Genomic DNA, 25,125 nt, shown 5'->3' with positions numbered 1-25,125 from the left:
GAGAGAGAGAGAAAGAGAGAGAAGCGGGAAGAGAGAGAGAGAGAGAGAGAGAAGAAGGGGAAAGAGATAGAGAGAGAGAGGGAGAGAGAAGGGGGAAGAGAGAGAGAGGGAGAGAGAAGGGGGAAAAGAGAGAGAGAGAGAGAAGGGGGAAGAGATATAGAGGACACTGTCAGTGTTAGAGTATGATCACTTCCCAGAACTTCATCAGAGATCTATTAATAATATTTATTAATAACTGAATGGACAGACGATGTGAGTGCTCTGTCTGAACCATCTATTCATATAGAACATATTGAACAGCTCTGTCCTCTGAGTGCTAGACAGGAATTGTGCTGAATGGTTAGGTAACGCACAGTCCCTTTGTGGAGCTGGCAGAGTTGTATAACTGGGTCTGGAGTCAGCAGAGGAGAGGAGAGCAAAGCTTTGGCTAAATGTGTCCTCATCTCCCCGGTTCTGTGTGATTCAGCAAAAAGTACTGCTAATATCTGACTTAGCAGTACTCATTCTAGCAGTCTGTACAGTGCATGTACACACTGGCTAGGTGACATTAGTTTGTCCATTACCTCAGACTCACCTTGTCAGGTGCTTGCTGGAATTGTGAACCTCCATCTCGTTGCTCTTGAACTCATTCAGCTCCTTCCTTATTGCTGCCTGGAGAACACAACACCAATGTCAACAACAATAACAACAACACCAATGTCAACAACAATAACAACAACAGCACAGTCAACAACAATAACAACAACGGCACAGTCAACAACAATAACAACAACAACAACAGCACAGTCAACAACAATAACAACAACACCAATGTCAACAACAATAACAACAGCACAGTCAACAACAATAACAATAACAACAGCACAGTCAACAACAATAACAACAACAGCACAGTCAACAACAATAACAACAGCACAGTCAACAACAATAACAATAATAACAGCACAGTCAACAACAATAACAACAGCACAGTCAACAACAATAACAACAGCACAGTCAACAACAACAACAACAACAACAACAACAGCACAGTCAACAACAATAACAACAACAACAGCACAGTCAACAACAACAGCACAGTCAACAACAATAACAACAACGGCACAGTCAACAACAATAACAACAGCACAGTCAACAACAATAACAACAACGGCACAGTCAACAACAATAACAACAGCACAGTCAACAACAATAACAACAACACAGTCAACAACAATAACAACAAGAACAGCAGAGTCAATAACAATAACAACAACACAGTCAACAACAATAACAGCAACACAGTCAACAACAACAACAGCACAGTCAACAACAATAACAGCACAGTCAACAACAATAACAACAACGGCACAGTCAACAACAATAACAACAGCACAGTCAACAACAATAACAACAACGGCACAGTCAACAACAATAACAGCAACACAGTCAACAACAATAACAACAAGGACAGCACAGTCAATAACAATAACAACAGCACAGTCAACAACAACAACAGCACAGTCAACAACAATAACAGCAACACAGTCAACAACAATAACAACAACAACAGCTCAGCTGTACAGATGTTTGTCTGTGTGTGTGTGTGTGTGTGTGTGTGTGTGTGTGTGTGTGTGTGTGTGTGTGTGTGTGTGTGTGTGTGTGTGTGTGTGTGAGTTGAGCTGACCTTGTCTGAAGCAGACAGCCTGGTCCAGGGTTTGTCTGCCCTGCGGTCGTAGTCCTGAGCCTTGGCCACCTCAACATAGTCACTGAAACGAATCAGTATCTTCCTGTCCCTCAACTCATCTACTGTAGGACGCTGGTTCAACTTCCTGTTGAGTCTCTGTTTGATCTCTCTCCTCTCCTCCTGCTCTGACTGGTCGTTCCTCTCTGGAGGAAAAACACAACACATTAGAAACAATATTGACCTGTGATCTACTGTCTGAGTCCTGACGTGACTGGAGACAAATTAAAGTTAATGTGTGTGTGTGTGTGTGTGTGTGTGTGTGTGTGTGTGTGTGTGTGTGTGTGTGTGTGTGTGTGTGTGTGTGTGTGTGTGTGTGTGTGTGTGTGTGTGTGTGTGTGTGTGTGTGTGTGACAGAGGGACTGTCTGCTGGTAATTATTATTATTAATAATATATACTGTATTATATAACATAGTAGATTAGTTTTTTCGTTTGGGTGTTTTAGGGACAAAAGCCCTCCAGGATTAGTCAACTGCAGGGAAATTCATATTGAGATATTAAGTGGAACAAAAAGCTCTTTATTTTTTTGTGCAAAAAAGATCGAATGATAAAATGTGTTTGAATGTCCCTTACTCTCTCTTAACCAGTAGTGAAGCGAGCAAAAAAATACACATTCCATATAGGCTTAGGCAATGGGATATCTTTCTGCATAATGTGTAAAAACTATTTTGTAATCATTTTTAAATAATATTTATCAATAGTAGCCCAATGTTCGACAATAGTGATATTTATTTGTAAAAAAAAAAAAAAAACATGAATTCGGAAATGTAGATGCATTTTAAGAAAGCTGAGGTATAAAACTGCAATTCTGCAGTTCAATGTAACATGTCTTTATCACCATGGCAATAAATATAAGAATAATAATTGAATAATGTAGAGGAGCTGTTGGTATAATCAGTTATGAGCTATGTAATACATATGCTAATGATACTCACGTTTGAGGATGTTCCGACTTTCCAGCTCCTCTACCGCGGGTCTCTGGCTCAGCCGCCTGCGGAAAAACACCAGAATGATGTTCTGAACCATGTTGTTGTATGATTTCCCGCTTCTCGGTCCTCCGGTAACAGTCTCTGACAGACAGACTGGTTCACCTAGCAGCAGCAGTCAATGATGTTTGAGTCGGAGTGTAGAGCCGCTCCACGATCGACATTTCCTAGTGTCCCATCTGGAGTTTACTAGCAACCCTCTTCTGTGACTGAACCGAGAGCGCCTCCACATCGGGGTAGAAGACAAGGTGCGTGGTTTATCACGCAACAAACACAAAGCCCCTTATGCAGAATGCATATCCAGAATATAAAGCGTCCTTTTTCCCTTACAAAATATTTTCCCAAGATCCGCTATGCAGGATAAAATAGTGTGGATAGTGTCATCGAGACCGGGAAAGAAAAGGGATGAATGTGTAGCCTGTAAGATCCCGTACTGCACGGCAGGACTGAGCTCCCTCGGTGTCTATGGCAGTATGATGAGTGCTCTGCTCTACTCTGCTGTCGGTAATGTATTCTGCCTGGCTACTGACGCGACGCTGCTGTCCACTGGGCTGTGGTGCTGGGGAGCCTTTTTACTACAGTGTAGCAGCATCACCGCGAGGAGGGGGGAGGGTTGTTGCTACGTAGATAGGAAATTCCCACTCACGCTCCAAACAGTGCAAGCCTTGAAAACTGCTGCAGTCAGGGATTCAGCAGGCAGGCGGGCGGGCGGGCAGACTGCCCTCCCTTTACCTCCTCTCCACTCCCATCCCCTCCCCTCCCCTCCTGTTCCAAGACAGAGACTGGGGATTGATTTCAGAAAGGAGTTTCCTTCTACTAACCTTATCTGCCAGATTAGATTTCAACACAATGATGTAGATGACATTCCTAAACTAATTTAAAATTTATCTGACAGATTAGATTTCAACACAATGATGTAGATGACATTCCTAAACTCATTTAAAACAGTACAACAGGCAGACAACCTCGTTATTTACTTGCTATTTGCGGGTTGTTTTACACACTGCAGAATCAACCACTATAGTGCCCTCATACATGTAAAGCCTATATCCGGCTCTGGTTAGACAGGCAAAACCATTATGTTATATCAAGCCACTATGTTATAACCCGTGCTTAATTTGTAAATCGTGAGATACCGGAACACATAGTGAGCCTAGAGGGGGGTGATCTGTGGAGTTCTGAGATACCGGAACACATGAGAGAAAATCACCTTTATAAGCATCATGCATATCATCGCATTTGCGTCGTGGCATAGAACAGTAGAGTAGAGGAAGTTGCACACATGGAGAACATTTTTAGTAGCCTAAGGTCCGGGAAAATGTTGTCCTTTTAAAAACGCATTCCATGCAATTCTACGTCATTTTTCATGACTGCAGACTTCGGCAGAATATTTCTTAGTACCTCACAATTGATCGAAATGGCAGGGTACTTTGACACTGACAAACTGAGAATCTGAGATCAATAAAAAACGATCTTGTCTTGAATCAATCAACAGCCTGGGAGTGTGGAGACACATAATGTAGGTTACAAAATGAGGAAATTATAGTCCTAAAAATGCTTTCCAGTTCCACTGACTCTCGCAGCTCACTAGCTGCTGAATGTTAAAAAAAGCCTCTCTCTCTCTTTTGTAAAATATATTTGGAAGTTGATTAAATATTCTGGCTAACCTACAGCAGTTCTCTTTTCAGCTGTAGTCATTTGCTTTCCAACCTGTGTTTTCGCTCGATTGTTTAAAAAAATATATGTTTTGTCTGACAAATTTTTGCGCGTTCCCGACTGTAGGCAATTCCTAGTTATTGGGATAAAATCCTAAATTATAGGCCTCCTCACGGTATAGTGGGCTATTCTGAATGATTTAATTTCTTTAGACAGTAGTAATGCTGTACTTTGGAAAATGTTGAATGTAGGATGTTTGTAAGACTAGCGGTAAACACGTGTAATTCATGCAATCAGGTAGAATCGTGTGATTCACCGAGCATAATATGTATTTGTATTTTTATTGAACCTTTATTTAATTAGACCCCCTCCAATTTGCATTCTGCACAAACAGATCCAAAGTTTGCGGACGACACAACAGTGGTAGGCCTGATTACCAACAACGACGAGACGGCCTACAGGGAGGAGGTGAGGGCCCTCGGAGTGTGGTGTCAGGAAAATAACCTCACACTCAACGTCAACAAAACTAAGGAGATGATTGTGGACTTCAGGAAACAGCAGAGGGAACACCCCCCTATCCATATCGATGGAACAGTAGTGGAGAGGGTAGTAAGTTTTAAGTTCCTCGGCGTACACATCACAGACAAACTGAATTGGTCCACCCACACAGACAGCATCGTGAAGAAGGTGCAGCAGCGCCTCTTCAACCTCAGGAGGCTGAAGAAATTTGGCTTGTCACCAAAAGCACTCACAAACTTCTACAGAGGCACAATCGAGAGCATCCTGTCGGGCTGTATCCCGCCTGGTACGGCAACTGCTCCGCCCACAACCGTAAGGCTCTCCAGAGGGTAGTGAGGTCTGCACAACGCATCACCAGGGGCAAACTACCTGCCCTCCAGGACACCTACACCACCTGATGTCACAGGAAGGCCATAAAGATCATCAAGGACAACAACCACCCGAGCCACTGCCTGTTCACCCCGCTATCCTCCAGAAGGCGAGGTCAGTACAGGTGCATCAAAGCTGGGACCGAGAGACTGAAAAACAGCTTCTATCTCAAGGCCATCAGACTGTTAAACAGCCACCACTAACATTGAGTGGCTGCTGCCAACACACTGACTCAACTCCAGCCACTTTAATAATGGGAATTGATGTAAAATATATCACTAGCCACTTTAAACAATGCCACTTAATATAATGTTTACATACCCTACATTATTCATCTCATATGTATATGTATATACTGTACTCTATATCATCTACTGCATCTTTATGTAATACATGTATCACTAGCCACTTTAAACTATGCCACTTTGTTTACATACTCATCTCATATGTATATACTGCACTCGATACCATCTACTGTATCTTGCCTATGCCGCTCTGTACCATCACTCACTCATATATCTTTATGTACATATTCTTTATCCCTTTACACTTATGTGTATAAGACAGTACTTTTGGAATTGTTAGCTAGATTACTCGTTGGTTATTACTGCATTGTCGGAACTAGAAGCACAAGCATTTCGCAACACTCGCATTAACATCTGCTAACCATGTGTATGTGACAAATAAAATTTGATTTGATTTGAAATCTCTATTGCACTCCACACTGTCCTTTCCCACCTGGACAAAAGGAACACCTATGTGAGAATGCTGTTCATTGACTACAGCTCAGCGTTCAACACCATAGTGCCCTCAAAGCGCATCAATAAGCTAAGGACCCTGGGACTAAACATCTCCCTCTGCAACTGGATCCTGGACTTCCTGACGGGCCGCCCCCCAGGTGGTGAGGGTAGATATCAACACATCTGCCACGCTGATCCTCAACACGGGGCCCTTTAGGGATGTGTGCTCAGTCCCCTCCTGTACTCCCTGTTCACCCACGACTGCATGGTCAGGCACAACTCCAACACCATCAGACAGCGGTAGTCCTGATCACTGACAACGATGAGACAGCCTATAGAGAGGAGGTCGGAGACCTGCCCGTGTGGTGCCAGGAAAACAACCTCTCCCTCAACGTGATCAAGACAAAGGAGATGATTGTGGACTACAGGAAAAGGAGGACAGAGCACCATTCTCATCGATGGGGAGTGGAGCAGGTTGAGAGCTTCAAGTTCCTTGGTAGTCCTTGTTAGTTCCACTAACATGGTCCAAACACACCAAGACAGTTGTGAAGAGGGCACAACAAAACCCATTCCCCCTCAGGAGACTGAAAAGATTTGGCATGGGTCCTCAGATCCTAAAACGTTTTACAGCTGCACCATCGAGAGCATGCAGCTGCATCATCGAGAGCATGGTGGTTGCATTACTGCCTGGTATGGTAATTGCTCAGCCTCCGCCCACAAGGTGCTACAGAGTAGTGCATATGGCCCACTACATCACCGGGGCCAAGCCCTCTGCCATCCAGGACCTCTACACCAGGCGGTGTCAGAGGAAGGCCCTAAAAATTGTCAAAGACTCCAGCCACCCTAGCCATAGACTGTTCTCTCTGCTACTGCAAGGCAAGCGGTACCGGAGCGCCAAGTCTAGGTCTAAGAGGCTTCTAAACACCTTCTACCCCCAAGCCATGAGACTCCTGAAGAGCTAATCAAATGACTACCTAAACTATTTGCAACCCCCCCCCATTCTTCTACACCACTGCCCTGTTATCATCTATGCATAGTCACTTTAATAACTCTACCTACATGTACATATTACCTCAACTAACCGGTGCCCCCACACATTAACTCTAACTGGTGCCCCCTGTATATAGTCTCCACATTGACTCTGTACCGGTACCCCCTGTATATAGTCTCCACATTGACTCTGTACCGGTACCCCCTGTATATAGCTTCCACATTGACTCTGTACTGGTACCCCCTGTATATAGCCTCCACATTGACTCTGTACCGGTACCCCCTGTATATAGTCTCCACATTGACTCTGTACCGGTACCCCCTGTATATAGCCTCCACATTGACTCTGTACTGGTACCACCTGTATATAGTCTCCACATTGACTCTGTACCGGTACCCCCTGTATATAGTCTCCACATTGACTCTGTACCGGTACCCCCTGTATATAGTCTCCACATTGACTCTGTACCGGTACCCCCTCTATATAGTCTCCACATTGACTCTGTACCAGTACCCCCTGTACATAGCCTCCACATTGACTCTGTACTGATACCCCCTGTATATAGCCTCCACATTGACTCTGTACCGGTACCCCCTCTATATGGTCTCCACATTGACTCTGTACCGGTACCCCCTCTATATAGTCTCCACATTGACTCTGTACCGGTACCCCCTCTATATGGTCTCCACATTGACTCTGTACCGGTACCCCCTCTATATAGTCTCCACATTGACTCTGTACCGGTACCCCCTGTATATAGTCTCCACATTGACTCTGTACCGGTACCCCCTCTATATAGTCTCCACATTGACTCTGTACTGGTACACCCTGTAGATAGCCTCCACATTGACTCTGTACCGGTACCCCCTGTATATAGTCTCCACATTGACTCTGTACCGGTACCCCCTGTATATAGTCTCCACATTGACTCTGTACCGGTACCCCCTGTATATAGTCTCCACATTGACTCTGTACCGGTACCCCCTGTATATAGCTTCCACATTGACTCTGTACTGGTACCCCCTGTATATAGCCTCCACATTGACTCTGTACCGGTACCCCCTGTATATAGTCTCCACATTGACTCTGTACCGGTACCCCCTGTATATAGCCTCCACATTGACTCTGTACTGGTACCACCTGTATATAGTCTCCACATTGACTCTGTACCGGTACCCCCTGTATATAGTCTCCACATTGACTCTGTACCGGTACCCCCCTGTATATAGTCTCCACATTGACTCTGTACCGGTGCCCCCTCTATATAGTCTCACATTGACTCTGTACCAGTACCCCCTGTACATAGCCTCCACATTGACTCTGTACTGATACCCCCTGTATATAGCCTCCACATTGACTCTGTACCGGTACCCCCTCTATATGGTCTCCACATTGACTCTGTACCGGTACCCCCTCTATATAGTCTCCACATTGACTCTGTACCGGTACCCCCTGTATATAGTCTCCACATTGACTCTGTACCGGTACCCCCTCTATATAGTCTCCACATTGACTCTGTACTGGTACACCCTGTAGATAGCCTCCACATTGACTCTGTACCGGTACCCCCTGTATATAGTCTCCACATTGACTCTGTACCGGTACCCCCTGTATATAGTCTCCACATTGACTCTGTACCGGTACCCCTGTATATAGCCTCCACATTGACTCTGTACCGGTACCCCCTGTATATAGTCTCCACATTGACTCTGTACCGGTACCCCCTGTATATAGCCTCCACATTGACTCTGTACCGGTACCCCCTGTATATAGTCTCCACATTGACTCTGTACCGGTACCCCCTGTATATAGTCTCCACATTGACTCTGTACCGGTACCCCCTGTATATAGTCTCCACATTGACTCTGTACCGGTACCCCCTGTATATAGCCTCCACATTGACTCTGTACCGGTACACCCTGTATATAGTCTCCACATTGACTCTGTACTGGTACCCCCTGTATATAGTCTCCACATTGACTCTGTACCGGTACACCCTGTATATAGCCTCCACATTGACTCTGTACTGGTACCCCCTGTATATAGTCTCCACATTGACTCTGTACCGGTACACCCTGTATATAGTCTCCACATTGACTCTGTACTGGTACACCTAGTATATAGTCTCCACATTGACTCTGTACCGGTACCCCCTGTATATAGCCTCCACATTGACTCTGTACTGGTACCTCCTGTATATAGCCTCCACATTGACTCTGTACCGGTACCCCCTGTATATAGCCTCCACATTGACTCTGTACCGTAACACCCTGTATATAGTCTCCACATTGACTCTGTACTGGTACCCCCTGTATATTTTTCTCCACATTGACTCTGTACCGGTACACCCTGCATATAGCCTCCACATTGACTCTGTACTGGTACCCCCTGTATATAGTCTCCACATTGACTCTGTACCGGTACACCCTGTATATAGTCTCCACATTGACTCTGTACTGGTACCCCCTGTATATAGCCTCCACATTGACTCTGTACCGGTACCCCCTGTATATAGCCTCCACATTGACTCTGTACCAGTACCCCCTGTATATAGCCTCCACATTGACTCTGTACTGGTACCCCCTGTATATAGTCTCCACATTGACTCTGTACCGGTACCCCCTGTATATAGCCTCCACATTGACTCTGTAGCGGTACCCCCTGTATATAGCCTCCACATTGACTCTGTACCGGTACCCCTGTATATAGCCTCCACATTGACTCTGTTCTGGTACCCCCTGTATATAGCCTCCACATTGACTCTGTACCGGTCCCCCCTGTATATAGCCTCCACATTGACTCTGTACTGGTACCCCCTGTATATAGTCTCCACATTGACTCTGTACCGGTACCCCCTGTATATAGCCTCCACATTGACTCTGTACTGGTACCCCCTGTATATAGCCTCCACATTGACTCTGTACCAGTACCCCTGTATATAGCCTCCACATTGACTCTGTACCAGTACCCCCTGTATATAGCCTCCACATTGACTCTGTACCGGTACCCCCTGTATATAGCCTCCACATTGACTCTGTACCGGTACCCCCTGTATATAGCCTCCACATTGACTCTGTACCGGTGCCCCTGTATATAGCCTCCACATTGACTCTGTACGGTACCCCCTGTATATAGCCTCCACATTGACTCTGTACCGGTACCCCCTGTATATAGTCTCCACATTGACTCTGTACCGGTACCCCCTGTATATAGTCTCCACATTGACTCTGTACCGGTACCCCCTGTATATAGTCTCCACATTGACTCTGTACCGGTACCCCCTGTATATAGTCTCCACATTGACTCTGTACTGGTACCCCCCTATTGTATATAGTCTCCACATTGACTCTGTACCGGTACCCCCTGTATATAGCCTCCACATTGACTCTGTACTGGTACCCCCTGTATATAGCCTCCACATTGACTCTGTACCGGTACCCCCTGTATATAGCCTCCACATTGACTCTGTACCGGTACCCCCTGTATATAGTCTCCACATTGACTCTGTACTGGTACCCCCTGTATATAGTCTCCACATTGACTCTGTACTGGTACACCCTGTATATAGCCTCCACATTGACTCTGTACCGGTACCCCCTGTATATAGTCTCCACATTGACTCTGTACCGGTACCCCCTGTATATAGCCTCCACATTGACTCTGTACTGGTACCCCCTGTATATAGCCTCCACATTGACTCTGTACCGGTACCCCCTGTATATAGCCTCCACATTGACTCTGTACTGGTACCCCTGTGTATAGTCTCCACATTGACTCTGTACCGGTACCCCCTGTATATAGCCTCCACATTGACTCTGTACCGGTACCCCTGTATATAGTCTCCACATTGACTCTGTACCGGTACCCCTGTATATAGCCTCCACATTGACTCTGTACCGGTACCCCCTGTATATAGCCTCCACATTGACTCTGTACCGGTACCCCCTGTATATAGCCTCCACATTGACTCTGTACCAGTACCCCCTGTATATAGCCTCCACATTGACTCTGTACCAGTACCCCCTGTATATAGCCTCCACATTGACTCTGTACCGGTACCCCCTGTATATAACCTCCACATTGACTCTGTACCGGTACCCCTGTATATAGCCTCCACATTGACTCTGTACCGGTACCCCTGTATATTGCCTCCACATTGACTCTGTACCGGTACCCCCTGTATATAGCCTCCACATTGACTCTGTGCGGTACCCCCTGTATATAGTCTCCACATTGACTCTGTACCGGTACCCCCTGTATATAGCCTCCACATTGACTCTGTACCGGTACCCCCTGTATATAGTCTCCACATTGACTCTGTACCGGTACCCCCTGTATATTGCCTCCACATTGACTCTGTACCGGTACCCCTGTATATAGTCTCCACATTGACTCTGTACCGGTACCCCCTGTATATTGCCTCCACATTGACTCTGTACCGGTACCCCCTGTATATAGCCTCCACATTGACTCTGTACCGGTACCCCCTGTATATAGCCTCCACATTGACTCTGTACCGGTACCCCCTGTATATAGTCTCCACATTGACTCTGTACCGGTACCCTCTGTATATTGCCTCCACATTGACTCTGTACTGGTACCCCCTGTATATAGTCTCCACATTGACTCTGTACCGGTACCCCCTGTATATAGCCTCCACATTGACTCTGTACTGGTACACCCTGTATATAGTCTCCACATTGACTCTGTACTGGTACCCCCTGTATATTTTTCTCCACATTGACTCTGTGCTGGTACCCCCTGTATATAGCCTCCACATTGACTCTGTACTGGTACCCCCTGTATATAGTCTCCACATTGACTCTGTACCGGTACCCCTGTATATAGCCTCCACATTGACTCTGTACTGGTACCCCTGTATATAGCCTCCACATTGACTCTGTACCGTAATATATAGCCTCCCCCTGTATATAGCCTCCACATTGACTCTGTACCAGTACCCCCTGTATATAGCCTCCACATTGACTCTGTACTGGTCCCCCCTGTATATAGCCTCCACATTGACTCTGTACCGGTACCCCCTGTATATAGCCTCCACATTGACTCTGTACCGGTACCCCCTGTATATAGCCTCCACATTGACTCTGTACCGGTACCCCCTGTATATAGCCTCCACATTGACTCTGTTCTGGTACCCCCTGTATATAGCCTCCACATTGACTCTGTACCGGTACCCCCTGTATATAGCCTCCACATTGACTCTGTACGGTACCCCCTGTATATAGCCTCCACATTGACTCTGTACCGGTACCCCCTGTATATAGCCTCCACATTGACTCTGTGCCGGTACCCCCTGTATATAGCCTCCACATTGACTCTGTACCGGTACCCCCTGTATATAGCCTCCACATTGACTCTGTGCGGTGCCCCCTGTATATAGCCTCCACATTGACTCTGTACCGGTACCCCCTGTATATAGCCTCCACATTGACTCTGTGCCGGTACCCCCTGTATATAGCCTCCACATTGACTCTGTGCTGGTACCCCTGTATATAGCCTCCACATTGACTCTGTACCGGTACCCCCTGTATATAGCCTCCACATTGACTCTGTACCGGTACCCCCTGTATATAGTCTCCACATTGACTCTGTACCGGTACCCCCTGTATATAGCCTCCACATTGACTCTGTACCGGTACCCCTGTATATAGTCTCCACATTGACTCTGTACCGGTACCCCCTGTATATAGCCTCCACATTGACTCTGTACTGGTACCCCTGTATATAGCCTCCACATTGACTCTGTACCGGTACCCCCTGTATATAGCCTCCACATTGACTCTGTACTGGTACCCCTGTATATAGCCTCCACATTGACTCTGTACCGGTACCCCCTGTATATAGCCTCCACATTGACTCTGTGCTGGTAACCCCCTGTATATAGCCTCCACATTGACTCTGTACCGGTACCCCCTGTATATAGCCTCCACATTGACTCTGTGCCGGTACCCCCTGTATATAGCCTCCACATTGACTCTGTACTGGTACCCCCTGTATATAGCCTCCACATTGACTCTGTGCCGGTACCCCCTGTATATAGCCTCCACATTGACTCTGTACCGGTACCCCCTGTATATAGCCTCCACATTGACTCTGTGCCGGTACCCCCTGTATATAGCCTCCACATTGACTCTGTACTGGTACCCCCTGTATATAGTCTCCACATTGACTCTGTACCGGTACCCCCTGTATATAGCCTCCACATTGACTCTGTACCGGTACCCCCTGTATATAGCCTCCACATTGACTCTGTACCGGTACCCCCTGTATATAGCCTCCACATTGACTCTGTGCAGTGCCCCCTGTATATAGCCTCCACATTGACTCTGTACCGGTACCCCCTGTATATAGCCTCCACATTGACTCTGTACCGGTACCCCCTGTATATAGCCTCCACATTGACTCTGTGCAGTACCCCCTGTATATAGCCTCCACATTGACTCTGTACCGGTACCCCCTGTATATAGCCTCCACATTGACTCTGTACCGGTACCCCCTGTATATAGCCTCCACATTGACTCTGTACCGGTACCCCCTGTATATAGCCTCCACATTGACTCTGTACCGGTACCCCCTGTATATAGCCTCCACATTGACTCTGTGCCGGTACCCCCTGTATATAGCCTCCACATTGACTCTGTGCCGGTACCCCCTGTATATAGCCTCCACATTGACTCTGTACCGGTACCCCCTGTATATAGCCTCCACATTGACTCTGTGCCGGTGCCCCCTGTATATAGCCTCCACATTGACTCTGTGCCGGTACCCCTGTATATAGCCTCCACATTGACTCTGTGCCGGTGCCCCCTGTATATAGCCTCCACATTGACTCTGTGCCGGTACCCCCTGTATATAGCCTCCACATTGACTCTGTGCCGGTACCCCCTGTATATAGCCTCCACATTGACTCTGTGCCGGTACCCCCTGTATATAGCCTCCACATTGACTCTGTGCCGGTACCCCCTGTATATAGCCTCCACATTGACTCTGTGCCGGTACCCCCTGTATATAGCCTCCACATTGACTCTGTGCCGGTGCCCCCCTGTATATAGCCTCCACATTGACTCTGTACCGGTACCCCCTGTATATAGCCTCCACATTGACTCTGTGCCGGTGCCCCCTGTATATAGCCTCCACATTGACTCTGTGCCGGTACCCCCTGTATATAGCCTCCACATTGACTCTGTGCCGGTACCCCCTGTATATAGCCTCCACATTGACTCTGTGCCGGTGCCCCCTGTATATAGCCTCCACATTGACTCTGTGCCGGTGCCCCTGTATATAGCCTCCACATTGACTCTGTGCAGTACCCCCTGTATATAGCCTCACATTGACTCTGTGCCGGTACCCCCTGTATATAGCCTCCACATTGACTCTGTGCCGGTACCCCCTGTATATAGCCTCCACATTGACTCTGTACCGGTACCCCCTGTATATAGCCTCCACATTGACTCTGTGCCGGTACCCCCTGTATATAGCCTCCACATTGACTCTGTACCGGTACCCCCTGTATATAGCCTCCACATTGACTCTGTGCCGGTACCCCCTGTATATAGCCTCCACATTGACTCTGTGCCGGTACCCCCTGTATATAGCCTCCACATTGACTCTGTGCCGGTACCCCCTGTATATAGCCTCCACATTGACTCTGTACCGGTACCCCCTGTATATAGCCTCCACATTGACTCTGTGCCCCCTGGTCCACCCCCTGTATATATATAGCCTCCACATTGACTCTGTACCGGTACCCCCTGTATATAGCCTCCACATTGACTCTGTGCGGTACCCCCTGTATATAGCCTCCACATTGACTCTGTGCCGGTACCCCCTGTATATAGCCTCCACATTGACTCTGTGCGGTACCCCCTGTATATAGCCTCCACATTGACTCTGTGACTCGGTACCCCCTGTATATAGCCTCCACATTGACTCTGTGCCGGTACCCCCTGTATATAGCCTCCACATTGACTCTGTGCCGGTACCCCCTGTATATAGCCTCCACATTGACTCTGTGCCGGTACCCCCTGTATATAGCCTCCACATTGACTCTGTGCCGGTACCCCCTGTATATAGCCTCCACATTGACTCTGTGCCGGTACCCCCTGTATATAGCCTCCACATTGACTCTGTGCCGGTGCCCCCTGTATATAGCCTCCACATTGACTCTGTACCGGTACCCCCTGTATATAGCCTCCACATTGACTCTGTGCCGGTACCCCCTGTATATAGCCTCCACATTGACTCTGTACCGGTACCCCCTGTATATAGCCTCCACATTGACTCTGTGCCGGTACCCCCTGTATATAGCCTCCACATTGACTCTGTACCGGTACCCCCTGTATATAGCCTCCACATTGACTCTGTGCCGGTACCCCCTGTATATAGCCTCCACATTGACTCTGTGCCGGTGCCCCCTGTATATAGCCTCCACATTGACTCTGTGCCGGTACCCCCTGTATATAGCCTCCACATTGACTCTGTGCGGTGCCCCCTGTATATAGCCTCCACATTGACTCTGTGCCGGTACCCCCTGTATATAGCCTCCACATTGACTCTGTGCCGGTACCCCCTGTATATAGCCTCCACATTGACTCTGTGCCGGTACCCCCTGTATATAGCCTCCACATTGACTCTGTGCCGGTACCCCCTGTATATAGCCTCCACATTGACTCTGTGCCGGTACCCCCTGTATATAGCCTCCACATTGACTCTGTGCCGGTACCCCCTGTATATAGCCTCCACATTGACTCTGTGCCGGTACCCCCTGTATATAGCCTCCACATTGACTCTGTGCCGGTACCCCCTGTATATAGCCTCCACATTGACTCTGTGCGGTACCCCCTGTATATAGCCTCCACATTGACTCTGTGCCGGTACCCCCTGTATATAGCCTCCACATTGACTCTGTGCCGGTACCCCCTGTATATAGCCTCCACATTGACTCTGTGCCGTGTACCCCCTGTATATAGCCTCCACATTGACTCTGTGCCGGTACCCCCTGTATATAGCCTCCACATTGACTCTGTGCCGGTACCCCCTGTATATAGCCTCCACATTGACTCCGGTACCCCCTGTATATAGCCTCCACATTGACTCTGTGCCGGTACCCCCTGTATATAGCCTCCACATTGACTCTGTGCCGGTACCCCCTGTATATAGCCTCCACATTGACTCTGTGCCGGTACCCCCTGTATATAGCCTCCACATTGACTCTGTGCCGGTACCCCCTGTATATAGCCTCCACATTGACTCTGTGCCGGTACCCCCTGTATATAGCCTCCACATTGACTCTGTACCGGTACCCCCTGTATATAGCCTCCACATTGACTCTGTGCCGGTACCCCCTGTATATAGCCTCCACATTGACTCTGTGCCGGTACCCCCTGTATATAGCCTCCACATTGACTCTGTGCCGGTACCCCCTGTATATAGCCTCCACATTGACTCTGTGCCGGTACCCCCTGTATATAGCCTCCACATTGACTCTGTGCCGGTACCCCCTGTATATAGCCTCCACATTGACTCTGTACCGGTACCCCCTGTATATAGCCTCCACATTGACTCTGTGCGGTACCCCCTGTATATAGCCTCCACATTGACTCTGTGCCGGTACCCCCTGTATATAGCCTCCACATTGACTCTGTGCCGGTGCCCCCTGTATATAGCCTCCACATTGACTCTGTGCCGGTACCCCCTGTATATAGCCTCCACATTGACTCTGTGCCGGTACCCCCTGTATATAGCCTCCACATTGACTCTGTGCGGTACCCCCTGTATATAGCCTCCACATTGACTCTGTGCCGGTACCCCCTGTATATAGCCTCCACATTGACTCTGTGCCGGTGCCCCCTGTATATAGCCTCCACATTGACTCTGTGCGGTACCCCCTGTATATAGCCTCCACATTGACTCTGTGCCGGTGCCCCCTGTATATAGCCTCCACATTGACTCTGTGCCGGTACCCCCTGTATATAGCCTCCACATTGACTCTGTGCCGGTACCCCTGTATATAGCCTCCACATTGACTCTGTGCCGGTGCCCCCTGTATATAGCCTCCACATTGACTCTGTGCCGGTACCCCCTGTATATAGCCTCCACATTGACTCTGTGCCGGTACCCCCTGTATATAGCCTCCACATTGACTCTGTGCCGGTACCCCCCCTGTATATAGCCTCCACATTGACTCTGTGCCGGTACCCCCTGTATATAGCCTCCACATTGACTCTGTGCCGGTGCCCCCTGTATATAGCCTCCACATTGACTCTCTGCCCCCGGTGCCCCCCTGTATATAGCCTCCACATTGACTCTGTGCCGGTACCCCCTGTATATAGCCTCCACATTGACTCTGTACCGGTGCCCCCTGTATATAGCCTCCACATTGACTCTGTGCGGTACCCCCTGTATATAGCCTCCACATTGACTCTGTGCCGGTACCCCCTGTATATAGCCTCCACATTGACTCTGTGCCGGTACCCCCTGTATATAGCCTCCACATTGACTCTGTGCCGGTGCCCCTGTATATAGCCTCCACATTGACTCTGTACCGGTACCCCCTGTATATAGCCTCCACATTGACTCTGTGCCGGTACCCCCTGTATATAGCCTCCACATTGACTCTGTGCCGGTGCCCCCTGTATATAGCCTCCACATTGACTCTGTGCCGGTACCCCCCTGTATATAGCCTCCACATTGACTCTGTGCGGTACCCCCTGTATATAGCCTCCACATTGACTCTGTGCCGGTACCCCCTGTATATAGCCTCCACATTGACTCTGTGCCGGTACCCCCCCTGTATATAGCCTCCACATTGACTCTGTGCCGGTACCCCCTGTATATAGCCTCCACATTGACTCTGTGCCGGTACCCCCTGTATATAGCCTCCACATTGACTCTGTGCCGGTGCCCCTGTATATATAGCCTCCACATTGACTCTGTGCCGGTACCCCCTGTATATAGCCTCCACATTGACTCTGTGCCGGTGCCCCCTGTATATAGCCTCCACATTGACTCTGTGCCGGTACCCCCTGTATATAGCCTCCACATTGACTCTGTGCCGGTGCCCCCTGTATATAGCCTCCACATTGACTCTGTGCCGGTACCCCCTGTATATAGCCTCCACATTGACTCTGTGCCGGTACCCCCTGTATATAGCCTCCACATTGACTCTGTGCCGGTACCCCCTGTATATAGCCTCCACATTGACTCTGTGCCGGTGCCCCTGTATATAGCCTCCACATTGACTCTGTGCCGGTACCCCCTGTATATAGCCTCCACATTGACTCTGTGCCGGTACCCCCTGTATATAGCCTCCACATTGACTCTGTGCCGGTACCCCCTGTATATAGCCTCCACATTGACTCTGTGCCGGTGCCCCCGGTAGCCCCCCTGTATATAGCCTCCACATTGACTCTGGCCGGTACCCCCCTGTATATAGCCTCCACATTGACTCTGTGCCAGGTGCCCCCTGTATATAGCCTCCACATTGACTCTGTGCCGGTGCCCCCTGTATATAGCCTCCACATTGACTCTGTGCCGGTACCCCCTGTATACTCTAGCCTCCACATTGACTCTGTGCCGGTACCCCCTGTATATAGCCTCCACATTGACTCTGTGCCGGTACCCCCTGTATATAGCCTCCACATTGACTCTGTGCCGGTACCCCCTGTATATAGCCTCCACATTGACTCTGTGCGGTACCCCCTGTATATAGCCTCCACATTGACTCTGTGCCGGTACCCCCTGTATATAGCCTCCACATTGACTCTGTGCCGGTGCCCCCTGTATATAGCCTCCACATTGACTCTGTGCCGGTACCCCCTGTATATAGCCTCCACATTGACTCTGTGCCGGTGCCCCCTGTATATAGCCTCCACATTGACTCTGTGCCGGTACCCCCTGTATATAGCCTCCACATTGACTCTGTGCCGGTACCCCCTGTATATAGCCTCCACATTGACTCTGTGCCGGTACCCCCTGTATATAGCCTCCACATTGACTCTGTGCCGGTGCCCCCTGTATATAGCCTCCACATTGACTCTGTGCCGGTGCCCCCTGTATATAGCCTCCACATTGACTCTGTGCCGGTGCCCCCTGTATATAGCCTCCACATTGACTCTGTGCCGGTACCCCCTGTATATAGCCTCCACATTGACTCTGTGCCGGTACCCCCTGTATATAGCCTCCACATTGACTCTGTGCCGGTACCCCCTGTATATAGCCTCCACATTGACTCTGTGCCGGTGCCCCCTGTATATAGCCTCCACATTGACTCTGTACCGGTACCCCCTGTATATAGCCTCCACATTGACTCTGTGCCGGTACCCCCTGTATATAGCCTCCACATTGACTCTGTGCCGGTACCCCCTGTATATAGCCTCCACATTGACTCTGTACCGGTACCCCCTGTATATAGCCTCCACATTGACTCTGTACCGGTACCCCCTGTATATAGCCTCCACATTGACTCTGTGCCGGTACCCCCTGTATATAGCCTCCACATTGACTCTGTACCGGTACCCCCTGTATATAGCCTCCACATTGACTCTGTGCCGGTACCCCCTGTATATAGCCTCCACATTGACTCTGTGCCGGTACCCCCTGTATAGCCTCCACATTGCCTCCACATTGACTCTGTGCCGGTACCCCCTGTATATAGCCTCCACATTGACTCTGTGCCGGTACCCCCTGTATATAGCCTCCACATTGACTCTGTGCCGGTACCCCCTGTATATAGCCTCCACATTGACTCTGTGCCGGTACCCCCTGTATATAGCCTCCACATTGACTCTCTGTACCGGTACCCCCTGTATATAGCCTCCACATTGACTCTGTACCGGTACCCCCTGTATATAGCCTCCACATTGACTCTGTGCCGGTACCCCCTGTATATAGCCTCCACATTGACTCTGTGCCGGTACCCCCTGTATATAGCCTCCACATTGACTCTGTGCCGGTACCCCCTGTATATAGCCTCCACATTGACTCTGTGACTCGGTACCCCCTGTATATAGCCTCCACATTGACTCTGTGCCCGGTACCCCCTGTATATAGCCTCCACATTGACTCTGTACGGTACCCCCTGTATATAGCCTCCACATTGACTCTGTGCCGGTACCCCCTGTATATAGCCTCCACATTGACTCTGTGCCGGTACCCCCTGTATATAGCCTCCACATTGACTCTGTGCCGGTACCCCCTGTATATAGCCTCCACATTGACTCTGTACCGGTACCCCCTGTATATAGCCTCCACATTGACTCTGTGCCGGTACCCCCTGTATATAGCCTCCACATTGACTCTGTACCGGTACCCCCTGTATATAGCCTCCACATTGACTCTGTGCTGGTACCCCCTGTATATAGCCTCCACATTGACTCTGTGCCGGTACCCCCTGTATATAGCCTCCACATTGACTCTGTGCCGGTACCCCCTGTATATAGCCTCCACATTGACTCTGTACCGGTGCCCCCTGTATATAGCCTCCACATTGACTCTGTACCGGTACCCCCTGTATATAGCCTCCACATTGACTCTGTGCCGGTACCCCCTGTATATAGCCTCCACATTGACTCTGTACCGGTACCCCCTGTATATAGCCTCCACATTGACTCTGTGCCGGTACCCCCTGTATATAGCCTCCACATTGACTCTGTGCCGGTACCCCCTGTATATAGCCTCCACATTGACTCTGTGCCGGTGCCCCCTGTATATAGCCTCCACATTGACTCTGTGCCGGTACCCCCTGTATATAGCCTCCACATTGACTCTGTGCCGGTGCCCCCTGTATATAGCCTCCACATTGACTCTGTGCCGGTACCCCCTGTATATAGCCTCCACATTGACTCTGTGCCGGTACCCCCTGTATATAGCCTCCACATTGACTCTGTACCGGTACCCCCTGTATATAGCCTCCACATTGACTCTGTGCCGGTACCCCCTGTATATAGCCTCCACATTGACTCTGTACCGGTACCCCCTGTATATAGCCTCCACATTGACTCTGTGCCGGTACCCCCTGTATATAGCCTCCACATTGACTCTGTGCCGGTACCCCCTGTATATAGCCTCCACATTGACTCTGTGCCGGTACCCCCTGTATATAGCCTCCACATTGACTCTGTACCGGTGTACCCCCTGTATATAGCCTCCACATTGACTCTGTACCGGTACCCCCTGTATATAGCCTCCACATTGACTCTGTGCCGGTACCCCCTGTATATAGCCTCCACATTGACTCTGTGCCGGTACCCCCTGTATATAGCCTCCACATTGACTCTGTGCCGGTACCCCCTGTATATAGCCTCCACATTGACTCTGTGCCGGTGCCCCTGTATATAGCCTCCACATTGACTCTGTACCGGTGCCCCCTGTATATAGCCTCCACATTGACTCTGTACCGGTACCCCCTGTATATAGCCTCCACATTGACTCTGTACCGGTACCCCCTGTATATAGCCTCCACATTGACTCTGTGCCGGTACCCCTGTATATAGCCTCCACATTGACTCTGTACCGGTACCCCCTGTATATAGCCTCCACATTGACTCTGTGCCGGTGCCCCCTGTATATAGCCTCCACATTGACTCTGTGCCGGTACCCCCTGTATATAGCCTCCACATTGACTCTGTGCCGGTACCCCCTGTATATAGCCTCCACATTGACTCTGTACCGGTACCCCCTGTATATAGCCTCCACATTGACTCTGTGCGGTACCCCCTGTATATAGCCTCCACATTGACTCTGTACTGGTACCCCCTGTATATAGCCTCCACATTGACTCTGTGCCGGTGCCCCTGTATATAGCCTCCACATTGACTCTGTACCGGTACCCCCTGTATATAGCCTCCACATTGACTCTGTACCGGTACCCCCTGTATATAGCCTCCACATTGACTCTGTGCCGGTGCCCCCTGTATATAGCCTCCACATTGACTCTGTACCGGTACCCCTGTATATAGCCTCCACATTGACTCTGTGCCAGTGCCCCCTGTATATAGCCTCCACATTGACTCTGTGCCAGTACCCCCTGTATATAGCCTCCACATTGACTCTGTACCGGTACCCCCTGTATATAGCCTCCACATTGACTCTGTACCGGTACCCCCTGTATATAGCCTCCACATTGACTCTGTACCGGTGCCCCCTGTATATAGCCTCCACATTGACTCTGTACCGGTACCCCCTGTATATAGCCTCCACATTGACTCTGTACCGGTACCCCCTGTATATAGCCTCCACATTGACTCTGTGCCGGTACCCCCTGTATATAGCCTCCACATTGACTCTGTGCCGGTGCCCCTGTATATAGCCTCCACATTGACTCTGTGCCGGTACCCCCTGTATATAGCCTCCACATTGACTCTGTGCCGGTACCCCCTGTATATAGCCTCCACATTGACTCTGTGCCGGTACCCCCTGTATATAGCCTCCACATTGACTCTGTACCGGTGCCCCCTGTATATAGCCTCCACATTGACTCTGTGCCGGTGCCCCCTGTATATAGCCTCCACATTGACTCTGTACCGGTGCCCCCTGTATATAGCCTCCACATTGACTCTGTACCGGTACCCCCTGTATATAGCCTCCACATTGACTCTGTACCGGTACCCCCTGTATATAGCCTCCACATTGACTCTGTACCGGTACCCCCTGTATATAGCCTCCACATTGACTCTGTGCCGGTACCCCTGTATATAGCCTCCACATTGACTCTGTACCGGTACCCCCTGTATATAGCCTCCACATTGACTCTGTGCCGGTGCCCCCTGTATATAGCCTCCACATTGACTCTGTACCGGTACCCCCTGTATATAGCCTCCACATTGACTCTGTGCCGGTGCCCCCTGTATATAGCCTCCACATTGACTCTGTACCGGTGCCCCCTGTATATAGCCTCCACATTGACTCTGTGCCGGTACCCCCTGTATATAGCCTCCACATTGACTCTGTACCAGTGCCCCCTGTATATAGCCTCCACATTGACTCTGTACCGGTACCCCCTGTATATAGCCTCCACATTGACTCTGTACCGGTACCCCCTGTATATAGCCTCCACATTGACTCTGTGCTGGTACCCCCTGTATATAGCCTCCACATTGACTCTGTACCGGTACCCCCTGTATATAGCCTCCACATTGACTCTGTACCCGGTGCCCCCCTGTATATAGCCTCCACATTGACTCTGTGCGGTGCCCCCTGTATATAGCCTCCACATTGACTCTGTACTGGTACCCCCTGTATATAGCCTCCACATTGACTCTGTGCAGGTACCCCCTGTATATAGCCTCCACATTGACTCTGTACTGGTACCTCCTGTATATAGCCTCCACATTGACTCTGTACCGGTACCCCCTGTATATAGCCTCCACATTGACTCTGTGCCGGTACCCCTGTATATAGCCTCCACATTGACTCTGTACTGGTGCCCCCTGTATATAGCCTCCACATTGACTCTGTACCGGTACCCTAGCCTCCCCCTGTATATAGCCTCCACATTGACTCTGTGCTGGTACCCCCTGTATATAGCCTCCACATTGACTCTGTACCGGTACCCCCTGTATATAGCCTCCACATTGACTCTGTACTGGTACCCCCTGTATATAGCCTCCACATTGACTCTGTACCGGTACCCCCTGTATATAGCCTCCACATTGACTCTGTACTGGTACCCCCTGTATATAGCCTCCACATTGACTCTGTACCGGTACCCCCTGTATATAGCCTCCACATTGACTCTGTACCGGTACCCCTGTATATAGTCTCCACATTGACTCTGTGCCGGTACCCCCTGTATATAGCCTCCACATTGACTCTGTGCAGGTACCCCTGTATATAGCCTCCACATTGACTCTGTACCGGTACCCCCTGTATATAGCCTCCACATTGACTCTGTACCAGTACCCCCTGTATATAGCCTCCACATTGACTCTGTACCAGTACCCCCCTGTATATAGCCTCCACATTGACTCTGTACCGGTACCCCCTGTATATAGCCTCCACATTGACTCTGTACCGGTAACCCCCTGTATATAGCCTCCACATTGACTCTGTGCCGGTGCCCCCTGTATATAGCCTCCACATTGACTCTGTGCCGGTGCCCCTGTATATAGCCTCCACATTGACTCTGTACTGGTACCCCCTGTATATAGCCTCCACATTGACTCTGTACCGGTACCCCCTGTATATAGCCTCCACATTGACTCTGTACTGGTACCCCCTGTATATAGCCTCCACATTGACTCTGTACCGGTACCCCCTGTATATAGCCTCCACATTGACTCTGTACTGGTACCCCTGTATATAGTCTCCACATTGACTCTGTACCGGTACCCCTGTATATAGCCTCCACATTGACTCTGTACCGGTACCCCCTGTATATAGCCTCCACATTGACTCTGTGCAGTACCCCCTGTATATAGCCTCCACATTGACTCTGTGCCGGTGCCCCCTGTATATAGCCTCCACATTGACTCTGTACCGGTACCCCCTGTATATATGCCTCCACATTGACTCTGTACCAGTGCCCCCTGTATATAGCCTCCACATTGACTCTGTACCAGTACCCCCTGTATATAGCCTCCACATTGACTCTGTGCCGGTACACCCTGTATATAACCTCCACATTGACTCTGTACCGGTACCCCTGTATATAGCCTCCACATTGACTCTGTACCGGTACCCCCTGTATATGCCTCCACATTGACTCTGTACTGGTACCCCCTGTATATAGCCTCCACATTGACTCTGTACCGGTACCCCCTGTATATAGTCTCCACATTGACTCTGTACCGGTACCCCCTGTATATAGTCTCCACATTGACTCTGTACTGGTACCCCTGTATATAGTCTCCACATTGACTCTGTGCCGGTACCCCTGTATATAGCCTCCACATTGACTCTGTACCGGTACCCCCTGTATATAGCCTCCACATTGACTCTGTGCCGGTACCCCCTGTATATAGCCTCCACATTGACTCTGTAGCAGTGCCCCCCTGTATATAGCCTCCACATTGACTCTGTACCAGTACCCCCTGTATATAGCCTCCACATTGACTCTGTACCGGTACCCCCTGTATATAACCTCCACATTGACTCTGTGCCGGTACCCCCTGTATATAGCC

The 25,125-nt window shown here is 49.5% G+C and overlaps 1 protein-coding gene across 1 annotated transcript in view; it reads right to left on the bottom strand.

The window, feature by feature from the left end:
- Positions 1 to 25,125, bottom strand: part of LOC115126900 (phosphatase and actin regulator 3-like) — a 115,263-nt gene that overhangs the window by 3,585 nt on the left and 86,553 nt on the right. The window contains exons 8-10 of the mRNA XM_065004733.1: positions 2,660 to 2,715; positions 1,667 to 1,869; positions 575 to 651 (exon numbers count right to left, since the gene is read on the bottom strand). Coding sequence (XP_064860805.1) covers positions 575 to 651; positions 1,667 to 1,869; positions 2,660 to 2,715 — 336 coding nt within the window. The remainder of the gene's footprint in view (positions 1 to 574; positions 652 to 1,666; positions 1,870 to 2,659; positions 2,716 to 25,125) is intronic.

Source organism: Oncorhynchus nerka, linkage group LG2, assembly GCF_034236695.1.
Source record: "Oncorhynchus nerka isolate Pitt River linkage group LG2, Oner_Uvic_2.0, whole genome shotgun sequence".
Classification (NCBI taxonomy): Eukaryota; Metazoa; Chordata; class Actinopteri; order Salmoniformes; family Salmonidae; genus Oncorhynchus; species Oncorhynchus nerka.
The sequence above is the reverse complement of the archived record's forward strand: the minus strand, read 5'-3'. Positions and strand labels throughout refer to the sequence as shown.